Source organism: Caretta caretta, chromosome 7, assembly GCF_965140235.1.
Source record: "Caretta caretta isolate rCarCar2 chromosome 7, rCarCar1.hap1, whole genome shotgun sequence".
NCBI lineage: Eukaryota > Metazoa > Chordata > Testudines > Cheloniidae > Caretta > Caretta caretta.
The window spans coordinates 122,717,641-122,740,030 of NC_134212.1; the positions used below are offsets into that span (position 1 = coordinate 122,717,641).

The following is a 22,390-nucleotide window of genomic DNA, read 5'->3' on the forward strand; positions in this document are numbered from 1 at the left end:
AGCATTTTACAGCAACACTTAAAGGAATCAATTCATTCATGGCTGAAATGCAGCCATCTCTCGGGAGGAATGCAGCAGTTCAACAATGCACAGCAACACTAAACAGATAAATTCAATTTTGTGCCTGGCAACAATTGATCATAAGAACTACTTTTCATGAGAGGGAACGTTAATGAGGACACAGGAATTATCCCTAACTAAGAAGTGCTGTGGGAAGATCCACTTGAACGAGTAGTTCAACTTCACAGAAAATCGGAGGGACTACCAACAAAAGGGCGGACACATTTACTAACTAAAGACATACTTGCAGATGCGGATCAATCTCAAATATGGTCTCTCCTCTTCGCATATCTGTTATCAGCCATGGGCCTCCAGCTCTACAAAGAAAGAAAGGCAGTGAACCAAAGTTACTCACCCTCACCAGGAGCTGCCCCCCAGTTATGGTGCTAAATCAGGACAGGTGCCTGGACGAAACAGGTAATGGAGGGTTTGTCTTTTAAAAACCAGCTAGAAGCCCCACCTCCATACGGGCTGCTTGTAAGACCCAGAGTGCCCAGTGATCCTTTAAATCCACGATTACATAATGAAAGTTCATTACACTGCATGACCTGGTTACTGCATGGTTGTGCTCAACACTGCTCAGCCTTGAATTGGAGACTCTCTCCTATTCCTGAATCCTGCTGAAGTTTTCCAAAGTTCACAGCTGCTGCACAGCTCAGGAAGACAGTTAATATGGTTTGAGCCCATTTACATTGCAAGACTGAATTAAGTTTTAGCCTTGCTAGGCACTGTAGCCAAGTAAAATTTCAGTGTTTACACAGAGGCTAAATTTAACAAGATCAGTGCCCAGACTGACAAAAATATTTAGGTGCCTATTTGAATCCTTAGGTGACTAAATACCTTTGTCAATCCAGTTCTAGATCAGCAGAGTCACATTCAGTATCAAAACTAGCTTTCTACATGGCCAATGTTCCTACATTTTGCCTGGTTAGTATCCACGGTGCACATAAATGGTTCAGAGCAGCCTTAGCATTTGTTAGCAATGAGGGTCGAAAGGCTCAACACCTCTCTTAGCAGAGGTGACTGGAGACAGTTTATTGCAAAAAGAGGCATCCTGAATTTTCACATTGGGTCACAAGCAGCATAGATGGTCTACGTCAGTTTAGAGCTGTATTTTTGAACTGATTTACTCAAATTGATGCAAAAGCTCATTTGCTCATTGAATAAGTTATGGCAATCAAACATTTCTTCTTGCCTTAGATGTTCACCCTACACTTTCCTTATACACTAGATGTTAAAATGGCAACAATTAGTATTTCATATTTTCTGATATGTATTGGTGATCACTGGTTTATCTTATCACTTTGGGATTGACAGTTGTTAACTGCAAAGATGCTATTCACTGCAATCCCTGAAAATTGGGACAATCAGGAATTGCATCTGCAGTAACTAAAATCAAGGCAGCTTTTGGCTTCAAAACATGTGTATTTCTTGGTTTTTGCCCTACCCTTGGAGATATATTTGAAAAAAATGCCCATTCTAGTAGAGCTGGTCAAAGAATTGCACTCTTTTCTAACACGGCTTCTACTCTGAAACTCTTTGTTTTGTCTTTTTGAGTATTTAACAAGGAGAATGAAACAGCTCCGCACAGACTTTGAGCAGTCAGGGTCAGACACTGTTTCAGTGTCTTGGGGCCATAGGAAAAAGGCTTGCATCCATGCTAAAGTTTTCCTCCCTGGGGCATCCTCAAGGACTGTCTGCACCTGTGCTGAGAGGAAGGGTTCAGAATGAAACAAACAGATATCCGCCTAATTCTGGACTGTCCCACAAATCTAGGCTGGACTTTAGAAAATAAAGTACGTTGCTGGGGCTTTGTCGAGGAGTTTAATGGAGCCCTGGTGTGTGCATGCAAAAACATTTAATATAAAACCTTTTGATCTATTACTGCACCGCAACACCCTCCTCGCCTTTAAAGATACAAGAAAAACATCTGAATAAAATGTCTGGTGATGTGTATACCAGCAAGCAAATAGTTTAACAGTGACCTGCTGCTAATTCTTATATAAGACAACTTTTAAAACCACATCTTTCTTTGCCCAACACTGATTTTGTTTTTTGCAAGAGGGAAATTACACAAAACCAGTCTTACTAGGAAAATAAGTACCATTCCTCGTGTGAATTAGCCCAGCTGATCGGACTCAATAGGTCAATTCTAGAGATGCTGTCCAAACTTTCCCAGTTCTCTAGCAAACTAGGCTCCTTCCCTCGTTTATTTTGAGCTGTATTAAAAGGTCACCTCAGTAAATTATTCTGGCTTAGCACCTGGTTCTTTTAGGAAGAGCTAATGAGAAAATGCCACAGGCGTAAGAGGAAGGAAATTAGAAGTTGAATATCTCATTCTACTCAATTCTGAACAAGTGGATTCTCGCACGCATTAATAGCCATCTCAGTCTCTGCACATAAGAAAAGAGTTGCACTGAGCTCCCACAAAGCACGTTTAAACGAACAATCTGCAGGTTCCAAATAAGAAACAGGGGACAGCACTGCCTCCTGCCAAGCGGCTTGGGGTGATAAGCATTAATGAGCACTTGCTTCAGAAGTCAGGTGGGGGTGCTCTACTTACACAGGCACAGTCCGCAGCAGCTCCAAGATCCCCTGTCCGTTCCACTGCTGTGCTGCATGCAGCTCCTCAGTGCAAACCCCAACGATCTAGAGCAAGAACAAATGGACTAAACACACTGCAACAGGTGCAAACGTACCGAGTGCCAATTGGCTGGGTAAGATACGGGGCCAGGAGGCTGTTCCTTTAAGCTAGCTGGAGCGATAAAACAAGCCTGTGCTTGTGCAGAAGAACTACCATGCAGCCCTTTAAGCTGTCGTCTACATGAGCCCTGCTGGTCCCATCTATCTATACCTTTCTCTGTGCTGTGCACTGAGAACATTACTACATACTTGGATCCTGCCAGCGTAGAGGGGACCAAACTGTGCACGAGCCCAGCGAAGACCAAGGTTTAGTAAGGTTCCACAATATGGTTATAACAATTTGGTCTATGCACTACGGCCCCAACACGGTAAGCGGATGGACAGGAGCAACAGTTCAGGTGCACAAGACACCCTCCTCCCTCGTTTGCTTTAGCAGCTTCAACTAGATTCAAGGAACAACTGCCATGAAGGAAAGTTCGAGCTCTTGCAGACTCAAGGCAGATTCAGTTTGCTGACTGGCTAAATCTCAACTGGCATCATAAAATATAGCTAGTTATCCACTGCATGATGTACTCCTCACTGCAGGGGAAGTGGAAAACTCTCCCCGCCCCCGATTAAAGTGTTTGCCTTCCAGCACAGGAATTGCCACACTGGATCAGACCATAGGTCCATCTCACAGTGGCTGTATCCGTCGCCTCAGACGAAAAAGCGGGAAACCTTTTAGCAGAGAGTTATGGAACAGCCATCTGTGATGAGGTTTACAGACCCCACACAAAGACTAAGGGAGTGACGGAGCAGTTCTGGGCCAACATGGCCCCGTCCAAATGGAGGACCTGCTTAAAAGGGGACGCTGACAGTCAAGCAGGGGGTGAGTGAAGGGGACAAGCCAGTTCACAGCTTCTGGGACAAAGCAATGGACAGGAAAGGGTCTGGACTATGGGTAAGGCCCAACCAGGAAGATACAGGCCTGCCCCTCTTCATAGAATATCAGGGTTGGAAGGGCCCTCAGGAGGTCATCTAGTCCAACCCCCTGCTCAAAGCAGGACTGATCCCTGACTAAATCATCCCAGCCAGGGCTTTGTCAAGCCTGACCTTAAAAACTTCTAGGGAAGGAGATTCCACCACCTCCCTAGGTAACGCATTCCAGTGCTTCACCACCCTCATAGTGAAAAAGTTTTTCCTAATATCCAACCTAAATCTCCCCCACTGCAACTTGAGTCCATTACTCCTTGTTCTGTCATCTGCTACCACTGAGAACAGTCTAGACCCATCCTCTTTGGAACCCCCTTTCAGGTAGTTGAAAGCAGCTATCAAATCCCCCCTCATTCTTCTCTTCTGAAGACTAAACATCCCCAGTTCTCTCAGGCTCTCCGCATAAGTCATGTGTTCCAGTTCCCTAATCATTTTTGTTGCCCTCCGCTGGACTCTTTCCAATTTTTCCACATCCTTCTTGTAGTGTGGGGCCCAAAACTGGACACAGTACTCCAGATGAGGCCTCACCAATGTCGAATAGAGGGGAACGATCACGTCCCTCGATCTGCTGGGATTGCCCCTACTTATACATCCCAAAATGCCACTGGCCTTCTTGGCAACAAGGGCACACTGTTGACTCATATCCAACTTCTTCTCCCCTCCCACCCTGCTCCCTTCTGAGGGAGAATAACTGGACACTAACAAGAGAGCTGGGGAATGCTCAGTTGACTGTCTGAGCTGCTGGGAGCTCTTGCAGGGGGGTGGGGAGGAAGGAGGGAAGATGACTGTGACCACACCCCGAACCAAAGAGAGAGCAGGAAAGTAGAAACAGCTCAGGGAGGCTAGTCAGGTGCACCAGGAAGGGGGTGATGGACAATCCACACCTCCCCACCCCGGGCCCTGGGGTGGGACCTGGTGGAGTGGGGTGAGGGAGGCTTGGGTCCTTCTATCTTTCCCCTCCCCGAGTCTGGCTGGGAGAAACCAGGGAATTACAGACTAACTCGGCTGCCAAGCCTGCAGTCTGCCCGGCAAAGCCATCCAAGGACTTTGGGGACAGCTGAGCCACAGCCTGCTGGCCCCCAACTGAGGCTGCTACACCATCCCATAGGAGTAGTTTCCTCCTGACCCCTGTCATGTAGTGGTTGGCTTATGCCTTCAAAAAGAAAGGTTTATATCCCATCAGTTAAAATTATTTAAGGCTGGACATTCACCTTCTCTGCAAGCATACAATTTATGTTTTTTATGCTATTAAGCTCTTTGCTAAAATATCTTGTGGTGTAGGGTTCCATGGGCTAATTAATAAAAGGAAAAATGGGGCACAATTTTAAATTTGGTGCCTTTCAAACTACTCCTTGCTCTTGTAGAATGAAAATAGACAAATGGGGTGCCTAATTTGCTTTCTGTATAAGTAAATATCAATACCGATAGAGATCCATATGAACAACTACCAGTGCTTGTATGTATTATCGTAGAGCTCAGTCTTCTGTGATTGGCCCATACAGAGCTGCACTCCATCCGTGTCCCCCTGGAGCCCCATTTCCCCTCTCCATGAGCAACCTGAATTACCCCAATGGCCCCCGCCCCTCTGTTTCAACATGCCCCTCCTACATGCCCTATGACAATCAAGCTTTAAAACAGAAAAGTATCTGATTAATTTCTTCATTTTCATGATCATTTTTTCTCCTGGATCAAAATAAAACCACCACAATAAACCATCATACAAATGAAGGGGGGGAAATAAATGTTTTAATAGGGAATAGGATTGGAGGGCTAGGATCCATGAATGTAGGGAACAGGGCTGTGCACTACAGAAGGGATAGGGACTGCAGATCAGTGAAGAGCAAGGAGTTAGCTAGGAGCTCCATTGCTTAGCCTTGCTCCCCTGCCCCCATCTCACCCATGACCTTTTTATTGATTCCCCCATTATCTATCCCTTCCCCAGCCAGTCTTCCTCTTATACAGTAGAGCCCCAAAGTCAAGTCTTAATCTGAGACTTCCTCAGGCCCATCACAGGGGGACTCCCTGCTGATGAACTTAAGAGAGAGCCAGTGCCTTTGCAGCAGAGTTGCAAGGTGTGGGTCTCTGATTACACGGGCTTCAACTCTTGGTCTCATCTGTGACCCCCTCCCCCTGTTACTAGAAGGGGATACGACAGGAAGGAAGAGAGCTCTTCCTACAGGAGAAGCTGCTCCCTGTAGCATGGGAACAATTAAAGCAGCTGGTGGATCTGAGCAGCAGCTAGTTTTACTGGCATAGTTCAGTTAGGATCTCCTGAATAAGGGGAATAACCCTTTCAATTATAAAAAATTCATAAGTGATCTAAGATGTGAGCGAGAGAGATGTTTGGGAAAGGGGAAGATTGTCATTAGCTAGACCCCACAGAAATGAGATTCAGGGCTATGTTTCAAGGAGTCTTTTAAAAAAAAGTTTCTTCTGCACATCAATACTTTTCTTAAACATTAGTTTGTTAGATGGAAAATTTCACTGGCCTCCGAAGAGTGTTTTGTATCAGATTTGCAGACTAGAATTCAACCATTAAGAATGCAATTAAAATTCAACCAATATGAATCTCCTGCTCTAAGTGCAAATCTCAATGCAACCTTAACTATGGTGCCACCTACCGACACTCCCATAATATTTTAGATATAAATTTAGGTCACCAGCATAAGCAAAGCATATTTTGTGGAAGTATTTTTGCTCACTAGGTTTTATTTTCCCATTGAGTTTCCAAGTTTTATTGGACCAAATACATATTATAGTTCATTCAACACCTGGCTGCATTTCAGTGGGTCAGCCTACTTTTCTATCAGCCACAGAAAGGACACAGCTCCACTCCTGATCTGAGAACTAGAGTGCAGGGGATGATACCTTCTGGGTTATAAGCAAAAGAAGAGTGAAAACCCAAGTAAATCCCTATCTAAAAGCCTGCTGTGACTCCTCAGTGACAAAACCTCTTGATCATTAAAGCTGCAGGAAGAAAGGTGGAAATCAGACAAATAATCATTAAGCAGAAAATGCTGCAGAATAGTGCTATTTATCATCAGGGACGAACGTGAGGTCAGCTCTGTACGGTAAGTATTAGTTCCCAGAAAATGATGACCGGAACAGCCATTACTTCTCTATACCTGTAGGAAATTAACAACCCCAAAAGGAGTCTGTACTGGTTGCATTTGAGGATCTTCAGTCAGCAACATATGCTGGATTCTGGATTCACTGTTGTCCAAAGGACTGTGCCATGACACATGGTCGCCACTACAGAAGGTATTTTCTGTGGAGGGGAAAAAAAACAAACAAAGATATTTAGTAATAAAACAGCTGCCAGTATCCACCCATGCTGGGTCTTTGAATTGTCTGCAGGCATCATCCTTAGAGAAGGAAAGTTATCTAGCTAACATTAAGACACTTGAATTTACACTTAAAATTGATCTGGTTTTGATCACAGACCTGCTGCAAGCACAGAGCTCGTGACTGACCCCCACCACCACTGGAAGACAGGCTAAGAGCATTTCTCTTGCTTCCACCTATTATTATAGCCCATTTAATTTCTCTTGGAAGGACATAATAATGAGAATATAGTACATAAAGGCATCTAGCTATATTGTATGATTACTGAATGGCAAATCATGGCCCTAATGAAGAAAAGATGCTAAATGGCACATGAAGTTTATCATCTGCAGAAGTTCATGACTAGGCTGTTACAAGTCTGGCAGGAAAGCTAAAATTATTTTCTCCCGCAACTACGTTTTAACTGCTCTGGTGCTGCAATTTGAAGAGCAGAGTGCCCTCTGACCTCACTCCACAATGGTGGAAAAGTCTCTAGATGGCTATAAACATCACTCTATGCTGGGATAATTGCAACAGATTAGGATCCAGAAATTCCTCCTTACCCTTCCTTGCTATGAGTGTGTGACAATTTCTCTCCTCTCCTGCTCAAACAGAAGAGGAGAAAGAGAGAAGATTAGCTCCATGCACTGTATCTGGTGGCTGTTAGGCAAGGTATTCCAGGGGAGTGGCACAATGGAACCTGTTTATATTGGAGAGAAACTTCACTGTAAAGGTGTGATGCTTGCGACAACCAGAGTGAAGTACCCTGAAATGCAATGACACAACTCAGACATTTTCACTTCAATATAAGCAGGTTCTCCTGTGAATGCCACCAGAGATAATTCTGTACATTTTATAAACTGAGAACCCTGTGTTTGGTTCTCTTCTTCATCCCATGCTTTTTGTTCTTGGTACTTTGACAGTAGGTACCAATTAACATTCCAGAGACCAAATTCTGTCCTCTAACGCAAATATGGGGTTTCCAATCTAGTCAGTGGATATGAGCACTGTGTGCATGCCTCTGAAATCACAGTCTATCACACTGCCTTCCCTTTCTGTAGGAACGTTTTATGAAGCCAGCTGCCTCAAAAGGTGGGGAGTCTGTTGTCCTCACAAGGGAATGGTCTCATGTCACAGTTGTACCAGAGGTGAGAGGAAGCATTTTCCTTTAAAAAATTCACACAGAAAACTAATCCTGCAGAAAGGAAAATGAGAATGGGTTGTGTAAAGTATTCGAGGTATCCCCTCCATACTGCACCCTCCAGCTGCACGACCACCAGTCTGGAACATTTCCTTTTAAATAAATATCTATGTGGCTGACCTCTCAATTCTTATTCACTAAGCAGTCCTGCTGACTTCTATGGCACTCTTTGGGTGGGTATGAATTAATCCTGTTGAGTAAAGGATGTTTGCCTGTAATTGCGTCATCAACTAACATTAGACAAAAAGAAAAGGAGTACTTGTGGCACCTTAGAGACTAACCAATTTATTTGAGCATAAGCTTTCGTGAGCTACAGCTCACTTCATCGGATGCATACTGTGGAAAGTGTAGAAGATCTTTTTATATACACACAAAGCAAGAAAAAAATACCTCCTCCCACCCCACTCTCCTGCTGGTAATAGCTTATCTAAAGTGATCACTCTCCTTACAATATCTATTCAGGGGACACCATCACAGAGCCTAATAACATCAGCCACACTATCAGAGGCTCGTTCATCTGCACATCCACCAATGTGATATATGCCATCATGTGCCAGCAATGCCCCTCTGCCATGTACATTGGTCAAACTGGACAGTCTCTACGTAAAAGAATAAATGGACACAAATCAGATGTCAAGAATTATAACATTCATAAACCAGTCGGAGAACACTTCAATCTCTCTGGTCACGCGATTACAGACATGAAAGTTGTGATATTACAACAAAAAAACTTCAAATCCAGACTCCAGCGAGAAACTGTCAAATTGGAATTCATTTGCAACTTTGATACAATTAACTTAGGCTTGAATAGAGACTGGGAGTGGCTAAGTCATTATGCAAGGTAACCTATTTCCCCTTGTTTTTTCCTACCCCTCCTCAGACGCTCTTGTTAAACCCTGGATTTGTGCTGGAAATGGCCCACCTTGATTATCATACACATTGTAAGGAGAGTGATCACTTTAGATAAGTTATTACCAGCAGGAGAGTGGGGTGGGAGAAGGTATTTTTTTTCATGCTTTGTGTGTATATAAAAAGATCTTCTACACTTTCCACAGTATGCATCCAATGAAGTGAGCTGTAGCTCACGAAAGCTTATACTCAAATAAATTGGTTAGTCTCTAAGGTGCCACAAGTACTTCTTTTCTTTTTGCAAATACAGACTAACACGGCTGTTACTCTGAAACCTAACATTAGACAATGAGAGATTGAAGAGCTCTGGACTAATTTACTGTGGCAATGCTTAGTTTCTCCACCAGATGTCCCCACTGTTTATTCGAAAGTTAGAAGTCATCTTTTACAGCTGCATTTCTTGGAGAGCGCTGATTTGATTAAAAAAAATCAAAATAAACTCCAAGTGCCAAGGGCAACTTGGCCAGAGAGGCTGGGTGTGGAACAAATGTGCTGTAATAAGCAAGGGAAAAGATTTCATACATTAAAACTAGAGAAGAAAAAATGCATCGGATAAGAGCTGCTTAAAAACCGTTGAACATTGCACACAATAAATTAAACGCCTTGAGCTCTTCAACTGAAGGGAATGAGGGGCACATTTTAGTGCATGGCTCTCATACCCCTTTCTTTTAGGGTTACTGAGACAACAAGAAGATTGCAAAATAAAAAGCAAGAAAGATTTCCAAGTATCAAAATTCAGTATGTTTATCCGATGAAGAGAGCTGTAGCTCACGAAAGCTTATGCTCAAATAAATTGGTTAGTCTCTAAGGTGCCACAAGTACTCCTTTCCTTTTTGCGAATACAGACTAACACGGCTGTTACTCTGAAACCTATTTTTAACTATAACTTGAAATAAACAGTGTTTACAATTTCATGAAAGATCCTTCCAATATTTTCCAGTGAGCCAGCCTATTAACTGAGATCCGGCCGATTAACAAATTTTTTTTAATGATAAAAGCCTTTTGGTCACAGTTTTCAGGCATTAAACAAAGCCACAAAAGAGCTCATTCTTGGGCCCTGTCTTTATGCCACAAGATTTTGCACATCAAATGCTCACTCAATTCTATGCTGATCGATCGCTAAGTTTCACTGCTGGTGTTGCTTCTCCTGGGAAATCCCAGTCCATTTAGAGCAGGTTTTCAAATGCAAATGTCTCTGCTGGAAACCCACCTGTTTATGTCTATTCGAACTCTGAACACTTAGAAAATGTTTCTCTCTCTCTCTCCAACACACACACTCACACACCACAAAATTCACGTTGACTGCTCAATTAAACCACAAAAAACCTAATGTGCAAATAATATGATACCCAATTTAAACCCACAAGAGCCAGGAAATTCAGAGTTTAGCCTTGAGATTCTGCTTTTAATTCACTGCACTGTAAATGTAGCCCATGAGAGATGAACTCTTGTACAGAAACCACTGCTATTCCTAGGCAAGTTTGAATTAGAGAAGTTTCAACAGCTTGAGCCAAGAAATTATAGGAACAAAAGAGGGCCAGATACACTATCTAGGTCCACTTCCTCGTGTAGAGGTAACAGCTGACACGACTGACCTTCTCCCCGGGCCCCTTTCAAATTTACCAAACTTCTGAAAAAGTGCAAGAACAATGAAAGTCTTTATTTGTGCGAGTTTAAGATGGACAAAAAACCCTAGGAACCCCAAAGCTTGTTTATAAAAGATTCTCCAATTAAAAGTTAAATTAGATTAAACAAACTAAGTTTTGGCACAGTCACGGTTGCATCAGAGCACTCCCTACCACCCAAAACCTTAAAAGCATAGAAATAAGACGTTAAAGGAAAAGTCCCCTGCATCGTTTGCCCCCCTTCAAATGGCCTATAATCCCATTGATGAGACACTCCAATACTTCATAAGGCTTCTCTCCCTTCTCCCAAGGCATGCCAAAAATGTGATGTGTACGCCAGCTTTGTGAAGTGTGCATACTCACGCAAAACCAAGCGGGAACAGGCCACGGGCACTAGCCCAGGTAAATGGGAAGCACACCTGGTGCCATGGGAGAAATACCTTTCGTGCCCAAATGTGAAGTGTTGTGTGAATTGTGGCATGCTCGAGGGGGGCTGCCTCACAGAATCAGAAACCTTTGGGAAGGGATCTTGGAAAGGTCATCTACTCCAGCCTTCCACCCTGAGACAAGACCAAGTAGAAGAGTAAGGGAGCTGACCGTATACCTGCTCCTTTGGAGCGAACATCATCTTCCGGCTACAGTGCATGTCCATTGTTCCCATACTATGGCAATCAGTGTACAGACGCAGGAATTTATCATCTCCAAACTCATTTTTAGGATCTTTAGTTTGTACTCAACTACATCTCTAAGAACGTTTCCTCAAGCTGGCTCTGACTAGACTCCCTCCCTCTGTCAATTTTTGTGATTTTGCAGCCACCACTTCCTATTCTTTACACATTTCCCTCCATACTAGTGCGTGACAGACTTACACAGCAGGACACCAGCTATATAGGAAATGCTGGCAAATGCACAGAATACTGCAAAAGAAAGATTTTCATAGGTGTTATAAGCTACAGTAGGCAAATTTTCAGAAATAAGTGAGTTGTTTGGTAAATCATTGATACCTCTTAGGCAGGGGTTGTCATGTCCTTGTAGCTTTTCTGGAAGCTTCCATATGGTCATAACGGTCATTATACTGCACCCATTGGCATATCATCTAGCCCCTCTGATGTGCTCTGTCATGGTTCCCTCTTAACCATTGACAGGCTATGCAGATTAGCATTATTTAGATATATTTTTTCCTGTTAGGATTTGTTGTAGTCAGCAGTTGCAAAAAAAACATTTGAAATCACCCTAAGGGGGTTCTTTCTTGCATCAGTTTTGTTTACAAACACTTCCTAACAATGCAAAATGTAAGAAATATTTATTTGGCGCTGGAACCTAAACCTGAATGATAGATGGAGGGGTTTATAATAAAAGTGGGGAGAAGCCATTAGTTACCACAAAGCAAACATCTCCTTAACTACCACCACAAGCGAGAAAGCCATCAATCACAGGACAGTAACATTGGCACCGAAAGCTAGGATCATGGTGGGATTGTAGTTTCTTCTTTGACCTTCCATTTTAACTCTGCCCCTACAGGAAGCTAGCAAGAGCCCTGTTGTGCCCAGAGGAAATAATTTTATATAGCAGGTGAGGAATTTGATCTGCACTTGCAGTAAGAATATTTTACTTAACAGATTGTCCTGTCAGTTGGGAAGAAGCCAGTTGGAGTGTTCACGCCCCAGTAGATTTTCTGGAGGCATTTTTTTTTTTGGGGGGGGGGGGGGGGGTTAAATGGAGGGAAGCATCATTGGTTGGTGCAACAGTGTAAGGTATGCCAATTGTGTAGGGCAGGGGTTCAATGAGCTATGATACCATAAGACACAGATGGGAAGGAGGGCGGGGGGATCGGACTCATAAGACCAAGCTTTAAAGCAAGACTGCTTTTTCTCTCAGTAATTCCAATTGTACATGCAACATACTGGAGATTACCTAAGGTACAAGTCAAGACGGATGGGGATGGAGGAGTGTTCCAAATGCTCTGTTCTCTGCCAGCACTATATGTTTTAAGCATGTTATTCAACTCCACTGACACACCAAACACAGCTAATTTACAAAAGAAATGTATTTAACTTTTTAAAAAAAGCAAAACTAAGTAACCAGAAAAAGTTCAAAAAAAGTCTCTTTAAGGATGTATCAAATCTGCGCACTTAGAACAAAGCACAGAAAGGGTGAAGGGAGTTAGCTAAATGGAAAGCTATGGCAAAGGCCCGAAATACTTTGCCCTGGCAGGTGGATTTGAATAATGAATGGGGACTGGAAAGAAAACATTTATTTAAAACTGGAAACTAACATTTAATGTTCGTATTTTGCGGATCTCGGAAATTCCTGAGAAAGCATTTAACAGAATAATTTAAACCAGGCTGGAATGTGCTCAATTTCTATTAGGTATTTGTATGGACTAGAGCTGATTGAAAGTGTTCGATGCAATGTTTATTCTGACAGAAAACATCGATTCTATGAAATCAAAACACTATCAATTAAAAATTTTTGATGGGAAATTATCAAAACATTTTATTTCAGTAAGGTCAAAACATCTCATTTCAACTTTATAATACAATATAAAAATCAAAACGTTTTGATTATATAATAGTTTGAATGTTTCCATTTTTGTATCATCAATATTGATACGTTTCAATGCGGTAGAAACAAAATATATTTCACAAAAAATTCAGAGAGTTCTACTTTTCATCCCAATTGTGATAAAAGCAAAAGTTTTGAAATCTCTGTTTCCTGTGGGATGGGAATTACCCTTTTTGACCAGCTCAGTGTTGATGTTTTGCAATGTCTTTAAGACAATAATGCCAGATCTACCCCACCTTTCCCTAAATCAGCGGCTTTAAAGGATCAGTACCAACTGGCTTTTACAGACCACATTAAGCAATTGAGCCCCCTTCTTGGAACAGTGGTCATAATTCAGGGGTTTGGTCTGTCCTACAGACACCGTCCAGCAGCTCCACAACTAGAGCTGGGAACATAATTCACAGGGAACTGTTCTACACCTTTGTTTTTTTGCCCTTGTTCATTAATTGTCCTTGAAGAAAATTGTGATTTTTCTCCAATATATGTTATTTGAAATTAGCCACAATTTTACAGGTTATTTTAATGCCAATAGAAACAATTCAAAGTCACAACTGTGGCCTGGCAATATTTTGCCAACAGTTTGTTGAACATATTCAGCATTTAAGAGGTGCCAATTCTAAGTAAGAAACAGATCAGGTCGTTTCAAGTTTGCTTTTCCACACCCATTCTTCAGGATCTGCTTAAAAGTCTGCCATTTCCACAAACCTTCCGGTTAGTAAACCTTTTTCACTAGAATATTCACATAAAAGTACAAAAGGAGAGCAAATTCAGCTGGTGCAAAACAAATGAATAGAAAACTTGTCAGCCTAATCTAACAAAAAGCTTTAGAACAATTAAAAAAAGTGTGGTCAGGTGCTTTACACAGAGAAAGCTTCAGTCCAGGGAAATATTTCTACCCTGCCCTCCCTCCCCTACAATCTCTTCTCAGCCACCTTCTCTTAGGAGTTTTAGATTGAGAGCTGCAACATGATTAGCAGCTAGGCACTAAGCATACACAAAATCTCTCATTGCAATTAGTTGAGCTGTCCATTGCATTCAAATCAGTAACTCCCTCCTGCCAAGTCAATTTAATAATGCCAGCCTTGTAGTACTGCTTGTCATCAGGTGATACTATTGCAAGGAGAATGAAAAGTTCCCTTTACACAAGTGTAATTGGCAGCTAGATCTTGGGAAAGCTGCTGGGATAGTTTATAATGTAGTTCTTTTAAGAAGCTGGTGCTTCGAAGCAAGTCAAATGTTTGTCTGCAACCTGAACATTACTCACATCAATAACTTTTATGGTCAAAGCTACTGCTTATCAGATACAAAACAGAAATGTCACATTCTGCATTTTATTGTTCCTCAACGACAGCCCCCTGTTGTGGGGCTGATACACCCCATCACTCTCTGGGGGTGGGGGAGAGGTGCATTACAGCCCCATGGTTGAGTCTGTAGGGCTGCCCCCGGTCTCTGGCTGCGTGGTCCTGGGGCCTTAGCTCGTAGCCTAGCCCTTGCGGTCAGGGAAGTGTGGCATAGTGGCCAGAGTCAGCAATACAGCTCTTGCGTTCAGGGCAGTGCGGCCCAGCGGCCAGAGTCAATGTAGGGGAGCTGAGCCATCACCCTGGGGTGGGCGGTGGCCAGGATAGTGGGACCTGGGCCAGCCCTCTCCACCAGGTCCCAACCCATGGCCCTGTTGGTGGCGGGGCTGCCCACCACCAGCTCGGCGGGGACCCTACTGAAACATGCCGAGCCTGTCTCTGGTTCTACAACCACTTCCTCACAAAGTTTTCCTGGGTCGCTTCCTACCGATTCTCTGTCGTTTGCCATCTCTGCGGTGTCCCAAGTCTGTAGTTGGGGTCTGTCTCTGGCTGGCTGGCCTCTGCGTCCTGGAGTGCAGACGTTCCTCCCCCAGGAGTCAGCAGCGAATCTCCTTCCTTGCCAGTGGTCAGCCCAGACTGAGCTGCTCTGCTGCCTTTTATATCCTGTCTCCATCTGGAGCATGCCCAGCAGAGTCGAGGGGGCATGGCCTCTTGGCCAAGAGAGAAGGGTTAACCCCTGCTGCACCAGTGTGGGGCTGACGCACCCCATCACACCCCCACATCTGCATGCCCCTCAGTATCACCACTGCCTAATCCCTTCTAATCTCCTGTGCTCATATCCTTCATTCACCATGGGCATGTGTCACAAAAACGTGAAAGGAACAGAGACAGTTCAAGCTAAATTTAACTTTAAAGCTACAAACAAAATGTATAAACACCAAAGCCATCAAGAAGCAAACCAGTCACCCAATTGCACAATCTTACACTGTCCTTTAGCCTCCTTTCCCCTGTTCTATCTCATCATGCTTATTCTAAATTTAGACTAAATTCTGCAGGACAGTATATCTTTCATTAGTCTAGAAAGTCTGGTGCAGTTTTGGTGCTGAAGTGTTGTTCAATTCGTCACTCTTTGCTTTTATTCAAAATTGATGGAAGTTGGTTGAAGGGCAAAAACATTCCCACCCCTTTTCTACAAGCAGCGAGTCACTTCTCCACGTACTTAACAGGGTCAGGAATTATCTAGTCTCCTTCTACTTCCAATTTTCAAACTCTGTTTAGGATTCTGGTCATAGTTGTGATGGATGGCATTTTTTGAAAATAATTAAACCGCACTTAGAGACTGATGGGGACTGCTGCTGAGTTGCACAGAACATGCTCTCTCTTCAGGTCCTGAGAATCTTTGAATTTTCAGCAACACAGGCCAATGATAAATTTGGCTATTATATTTTGATCACTAGATCTAATATTGCTTAGTTAGAGTTTAGCATCTTCCATTTCTTTGTTGTCTTAGTCTGGGTAACAAGACATTTATAATAAATAGATGTGATGGAGTGTGGTAGTGATGGTTACAAGATTACCACATTCCTCCCAGGGGCCAGATAAACACTGTCTGTATCACAGGAAAGTCTGGAATCTCATCTCATCTCTCCAAAGTGAAAACAAAAACAAAAAAAACATGTTTCTAGTTCTGAGTTGGGACATTTCACTGGGACTAGTCAGGCACCTCAGGCCAATGTAACTTTGGGAGAAAGTCCATCTGTAGGGAGTGTGGAGGAGGAAGTATTGTGGCAAGATTTTAAGTAGTCTGAGGCTAAGACATTGTGGAATGTTAGAAGGATCCCTGATGCATTAGAGAGCAGAATGCAGGTGACACAGCCAAAACTTTAAATTAAATGCAGTTTATCATATAGCTGCAGAAATAAAGGAATTTTTTACATTGATCTCACCACCACTACCACCCAGTATGTGTAATTTATCTCCAAATAAATTGCTTTTCTTCAGCATGGTTTTAATATTCAGTTTTGTTTTGGTTTTTTGAAGGTGGCAGTTCTTCATCTATAAATTAGATCTATTGTAGATTTTCAGAAGCGATTTGCCATTTTGAACAGCTACCACCATGTGGGAAGCATTAAGTGCAGATGAAGGGCACAACTCTGTAACATATTAGCCATCATTTAAAAAAACCCTCACTGTATTTCCAAGTATGCTCACTAATAGATTAAAGATAATCTTATGACCATACCTGATATATGAATTAGACACTTAAAATTAAGTCTAAAACACTTCAGCAAACACAGTCATAGCAAATTGTTATTCAAAAAGGTAAATAAAACTGTAGTATAAAGAAGAAAGTATCTTTCCAGTCCATCTGATGGCCACACTAAATTAAAATAACCTAGGGATAATTAAATTAACCCTAATGATGGTACAATGTATACGAGGCTGTCTAATCTACATAGCATTTAACAGATGGGCTGGTAAGAGGGAAAGCAACAATGATGTAATCTGCAGGGTCTGTTGGCAGCACTGGTCTATAATTCCATTTTCAGTTTGAGTTGAATGTATTTTGGGAAAAGCTCCCACAAGGAATTAATAGAATTTAAAAACCATGATGTATATGCATTACGTAAAAAATAATTAGAGCTCTCTCTCCAGTGTTTCTCTTCTGCAGTTTGGTTTTGCACTCACTTACCTTCTGTCTGGAAAATGGAAACAGTAGGGAACAGCCATAGCCTAGGGAATATAAAGTGGTGCAAAACTGCAGAATACGTCACATTGTGCTGCCTGCCAAAGACATGCACCCTAGACAAGATGCCTAAGGAAGAATTAAATCCCAGGAGCACAATTAAACAATGCCTAAGCTGCAGGGATTCAAATTGGGCTCTTAGAAAGAAGGGAGCGTAGACAGAAGGTTCTCTAAGAAAAATGTGTGAAAAAACAGATCAGCAGTACCATAAGTACTGCTGGGCCTTTGTGGTTTGAAAACTTAGTTTCTAAGGACAGAACAGTGACTGATCTTGTATTTTCAACCTGATGGTCAACTTTAAAAAAAAAAAAAAGTTCTTTATTGCACAGCTCAAGCTTAAGGACTTCAAAAGTCCAGTTTGGATGTAAAAACAGACTAATGTTTAATGAGCCTTTCAACAGAGTCCAACCAATTTATACAAGTTAAAGATTATAAAGACCTCCCTGATCATCCAATTTGCCCTGACAGCAGGCTCAGAGGGCAAGGGGTGGGGCCTGTAATGCTCTACCAGCAGAAAGAGGATTCAGGCTTTCCCTCAGCATTAAAAACTGTCATTCAATCCTACTCAGAGTACGGTTAAGCAACATGGGAAAGCGACCAAGGCTGATTTATATTATAGCTTCCACTGGTAGACAATTAAAGATACTAGTTTTTCTAGTGCAGAGTAAGCCCTAGATAATACAACAACTTACACACACCTGGAGTAATAGCAATAAGAGTGCAGCTAATATATTCTAGCATTCACATCTATTTTATTGTAGAATTTTAACCATTTTCTAAATATATTAAAAGTAATTGTCTTTGCCTCTGTGCCTCCTTTAACCCTTCTCCTGCCTGTCAGATAAATTATTTCTTTGTTATGCATCTTGGTCTCTTTGCTGGTTTGTTCATTTTTCCTTCTTCCTCCAACTCTATTCGTCTTTCCCTGGCTTGTGTTTTCCTCCTCCTTTCCATGCGTGGTCCATCTAGATGCCTCTACAACTTACATCACTGTAGCAACTGAGCGCCTCTCATTTCTGGATTTATCCTCACAACACTCGTGTGACGGACGAAAGCATTACCCCGTTTTACAGATGAGGAAACTGAGGCACTGAGAAGAGTAATGGCTTGCCTAAGGTCTCAGAGCACGTGTGACAGAGCCAGAAACTGAAAGACTGATACAGGAATACCAAATGTCTGCTGACTGGAACACTGCAACATCCCTACTAGAGCCACTGAATTTAGCGTGCCTTCAAAGATGGATTGACACAGTGGAAGCTGTGGACTTCACTCACTCACGTACATATTGGCTATTATTGTGACAGCGTGGTGCTGCAAACCCAGTGAAACACTGAAACCCTCAAGTCTCAGCTGATACGACTGCAAAAGCACTTTATATGAACTCAACAGCACCACCCCACTAACCTTCCTTCACCTCCTGCCCTGTTCCCAACCACCACCTCCTCTCTCCATGCTTGGAGTCTTCTACCCCCAGCCTCAAAAGCCACTCAGCTTTACTCCTACAGGTGCCTCTGAGTTGTCCTTTGCTTCCTACCATCTAGGCATGGGGATACTCTCATCACACACCTCTCCCTAAAAATAATCAGTTGGAAGGGGTTGGCAGGAGCACCATCCCCTCTCCTTTCTGTGGACAGAAAATGAGGAGTCTGGCATGGCAGCAGTTAATAGGAGTCCTAATAAAGTCTCATCAGACTGCATGTGGCTCCCCACTCTCAGGCAGTGCTGCAGCAGATCCACAGGATTTCCCACAGGTGAGCCTACAGAAAACAGCTGTGCACTGTACATTTAACAAAGCAATACACTGTGGCAATGTTGTCACTTTTTATACACCACTTTCCTGAACACTCGACCTAGCGCCCACTGATCAGCTGTGTAGCTGCAGGTATTTTGCAACTGCACTATTTGGAGAAAGAATGGAACATGTTTTAGAGAGTTACCCCTACAAGGACAGTATTTTAAATGTACTGATTAAGACGCAATGACTAAACTGCCTCAGCTGGGGTGGGAGAAAAAAGGGTAATCCCACATGAATCCCACTTTAAAAAAAAAAAAAAAAGACAATGACTGTTTGAATTTACTTTTTTTTTTTTTCCTAGTTTTTTAAATAGATTTCTTTGGATCACATGGATCAGTCTCTCATGTCTGCAGCTTAGGTCTGAAGGAACATTCACCCTTTTTTCTGATTTAGGATATCCAATGTTTAAAGTTATAAAGCGATGTTATTCTGCTCCCTTACTGACATTAAGGTCTGAGCGCCCCCAGGAGCGGCGCCAAATGCGTTCAGCCCACTTCTGTTCCCTTTGCACACTCCTGCCTCTTCAGTTTCAGCTTTGCTGTTACAGGTCCAGGGAAGAACACACACAAACTGAGCATGAGACAGGAAGTGTAAGTGACTCAACTAGGGCCGGTTAACAAAATTAGGTTTTCAATTAAAATAAAATATTTTGACCCAAAATCCAAAGTATTTTTGTTTGGAAATGCTTCCCTGGTACATCATAGACGCTGTAGTTTGGTTACCAAATGTCCCTACTCTCCACTGTGTGTCAGGCTCCCCATATCAAGAACATCTTCCATGATGCACCATGGCAAGACGCTCCCATTATATATCAACTCCCCTTTCTAAGGGGGGAAACCATGGTGCATCATGGGAGCGATAGTGCAACCAGGGACTGCAGGGGAACATGATCATGACACCCCAACTACAACTCTTCCGAGGTAACACAGCAGCCTTTCCAAAACAATAAATATTTTTGGTTTTGGCCAAAATGTGCGTGATTTCAAGTTTTCACAGAAAAACTGAAGTCTTCCAAGGGGAAAAAACAAACATTTTTTAACCAGCTCTATCATCAAACCAGGGCGCAACTGTCTTCACACCAAATTCTGTCAAAAAAAATTCCTAAATCTTTGGGATTATAAAAATTTTCTAACTGTTGGTAAGAAATGTTTTTAAAAATGGCACACGGTGAAGGTTCGTTACTGTGGAAATCAAAAGAAATTGCTCTTCAAGGGAGGCTCAAGAATTATCAAGCAGATTTAGGATTTTGCTCATTGTTAAAGTCAATAAAGATGTTTCCAGGCAATTATAAACGTTAAATGAAAATAGACTGAAACAATTCTGTGCATCAATGTTCCACCATTAGGCTTGTGCATAAGAACCTGAAGTTACCAGGAATGAGAAACTATAAACAAAGGTGCAAGCGTAAGAGGAAATGAAAGAAGTTGGCAGATGTGTCAGTGAGATCTAATTTTTTCCTCTTAATCTAGTTGATATGTAAAAATGATTAACCTGACCACAAAAAGAGTCCCTTGAGAGTCTATCCCAAGCATCCTAACATTATGTTCACAAGCCCCCATTAAAAAAGAGAGCAGAAAAGTCCAGTTTTCATTAACTCTGTGGTTACAGCCTCAGAACACAAACTACTGCCGTTTCTCTCTGGATGAGGGGTGTCAATGCAGACGAGCAGCTTTTCAGAGCTGCTGCTGCCACCATTTGCTCATTCCCTCAGGTTCCTGATTTCTTGCTTCCTGATGGAAGGAAAATTCTTCCTTGGATAAAGGCTCTGTCCTTCCTTGCTTTGAAGAGGGACATGGGTTGCAGAAAACAAGCCTCTACAACGTCCCCTGGCATTATCTGCAGCTCAGGCTGTCTGGGCCTTAGCTATTAAAGCTGGCTGCTCCTGCTTCTTGGAGGATATAGCTGGGAAAAGGACGCAGGACCCAGTCAGCCTGAGCTGCAGATAATGCCAGAGCACATTGCAGAGGCCAGTTTCCTGTAACCCATGTCCCTCTTCAAAAGCAAGGAACAGTCTTTATCCAAGGCAGAGTGAGCTTCTGCAAGGTTTTCTTCCACTTCCTTATCCTAACAGAAGGGCTACAGGGGCTCCGAGGTACTCACCCAGCTCGGGGGAGGGGGACATGACTCCTGAAGCCCCTTCTGCCCTAAAGGGGCAGAGACCCCAGGACATTATTTGAAGTATCATAGTGCCAAGGAAACCTAGTCACAGACCAGGACTCCATCATGCTAGGCGCTGTAGAGTCTGAACAAAAAGACAGCATGTGAGAAAGCACAAAGATACCTGTTTGAAAAGTTAACAAGGGAATGATGGAGGCTGGCATCCAGGGCTGATCAGCGGCAGGAGCTGATCTTAATGAGCAATGAAAGGTAGGGTGAGGATAGGCCAGCAAGGGCCTGGAAAGTGAAGACAAATAGCTTATATGGGATGCCATAGAGAACGGGGAGTTAGTGGAAGGATGCAAAAAAGGGTGATGTGGGGATTTCCACCTTGTCAGGATTCCCCAACGAGAGACCCTTCTGAGTCACCCCTGCACTTTGGGCAGAAGGGGTTGGCATTGCTCCGTTGAGCTGGACCCTGGCACTGAACTGGGGCCTGATTCCCCTGCTGGGTTAGTCATGTTGGACACATGCTAAGGGGTAGTGCTCAGCTGTGCCCAAGAATGAGGGCCTGCAGATTGTCAGCATATCATGTGTGCTGCTACAACAACTGTGTCACGGGGGTTCCTTTAGGCCTGCTTCTTTCTTCTCTCTTTTAGCAGAAGTCTGCTAGGGGCAATGTTCTCCACTTGCTGGAGACAAACTACAGGAGACTAAGATGACTATATCTTTATACATGTGGCAGTGTATCATCAAGAGTCTTACGACTGTCTTCACCTGATGGCTCGGAGGAACTGTACCTCAAGCACCTGGACTGATCAGAAGAGCAAAAAAAAGGTGCTGTTAAGACGTCACTTTAACGCACTGCACAGACACCCGAGAAGCAGTCCGTCAAGCTCAGCTCCCAGGCAGCGATAAACTGCTGGAAGGCGAGCGTTCGTTAAAATTTACATCCTCTGCGGTCCTACGACTGCGAGGCTCAGTGCCAGTTTCTGGGGCTTTATAGCCACTTTCCCCTGTTTTAAGAAGTGCATGGATTTCTCACCTACTCACCATGGGATTACTGGGGGTGCCAATGCATGGGGAACGGAGTCCTTACATGCCTCCCCTCAGGGCACAGATGGCCTGCAGCGGTCCTTATGCTTCAGTGTGGAG

The 22,390-nt window shown here is 43.1% G+C and overlaps 1 protein-coding gene across 3 annotated transcripts in view; it reads right to left on the bottom strand.

The window, feature by feature from the left end:
- Positions 1 to 22,390, bottom strand: part of SUFU (SUFU negative regulator of hedgehog signaling) — a 121,348-nt gene that overhangs the window by 57,049 nt on the left and 41,909 nt on the right. For all 3 annotated transcript variants that reach the window (XM_048858169.2, XM_048858168.2, XM_048858171.2), the window contains exons 4-6: positions 6,801 to 6,943; positions 2,624 to 2,709; positions 305 to 377 (exon numbers count right to left, since the gene is read on the bottom strand). In XM_048858169.2, coding sequence (XP_048714126.1) covers positions 305 to 377; positions 2,624 to 2,709; positions 6,801 to 6,943 — 302 coding nt within the window. The remainder of the gene's footprint in view (positions 1 to 304; positions 378 to 2,623; positions 2,710 to 6,800; positions 6,944 to 22,390) is intronic.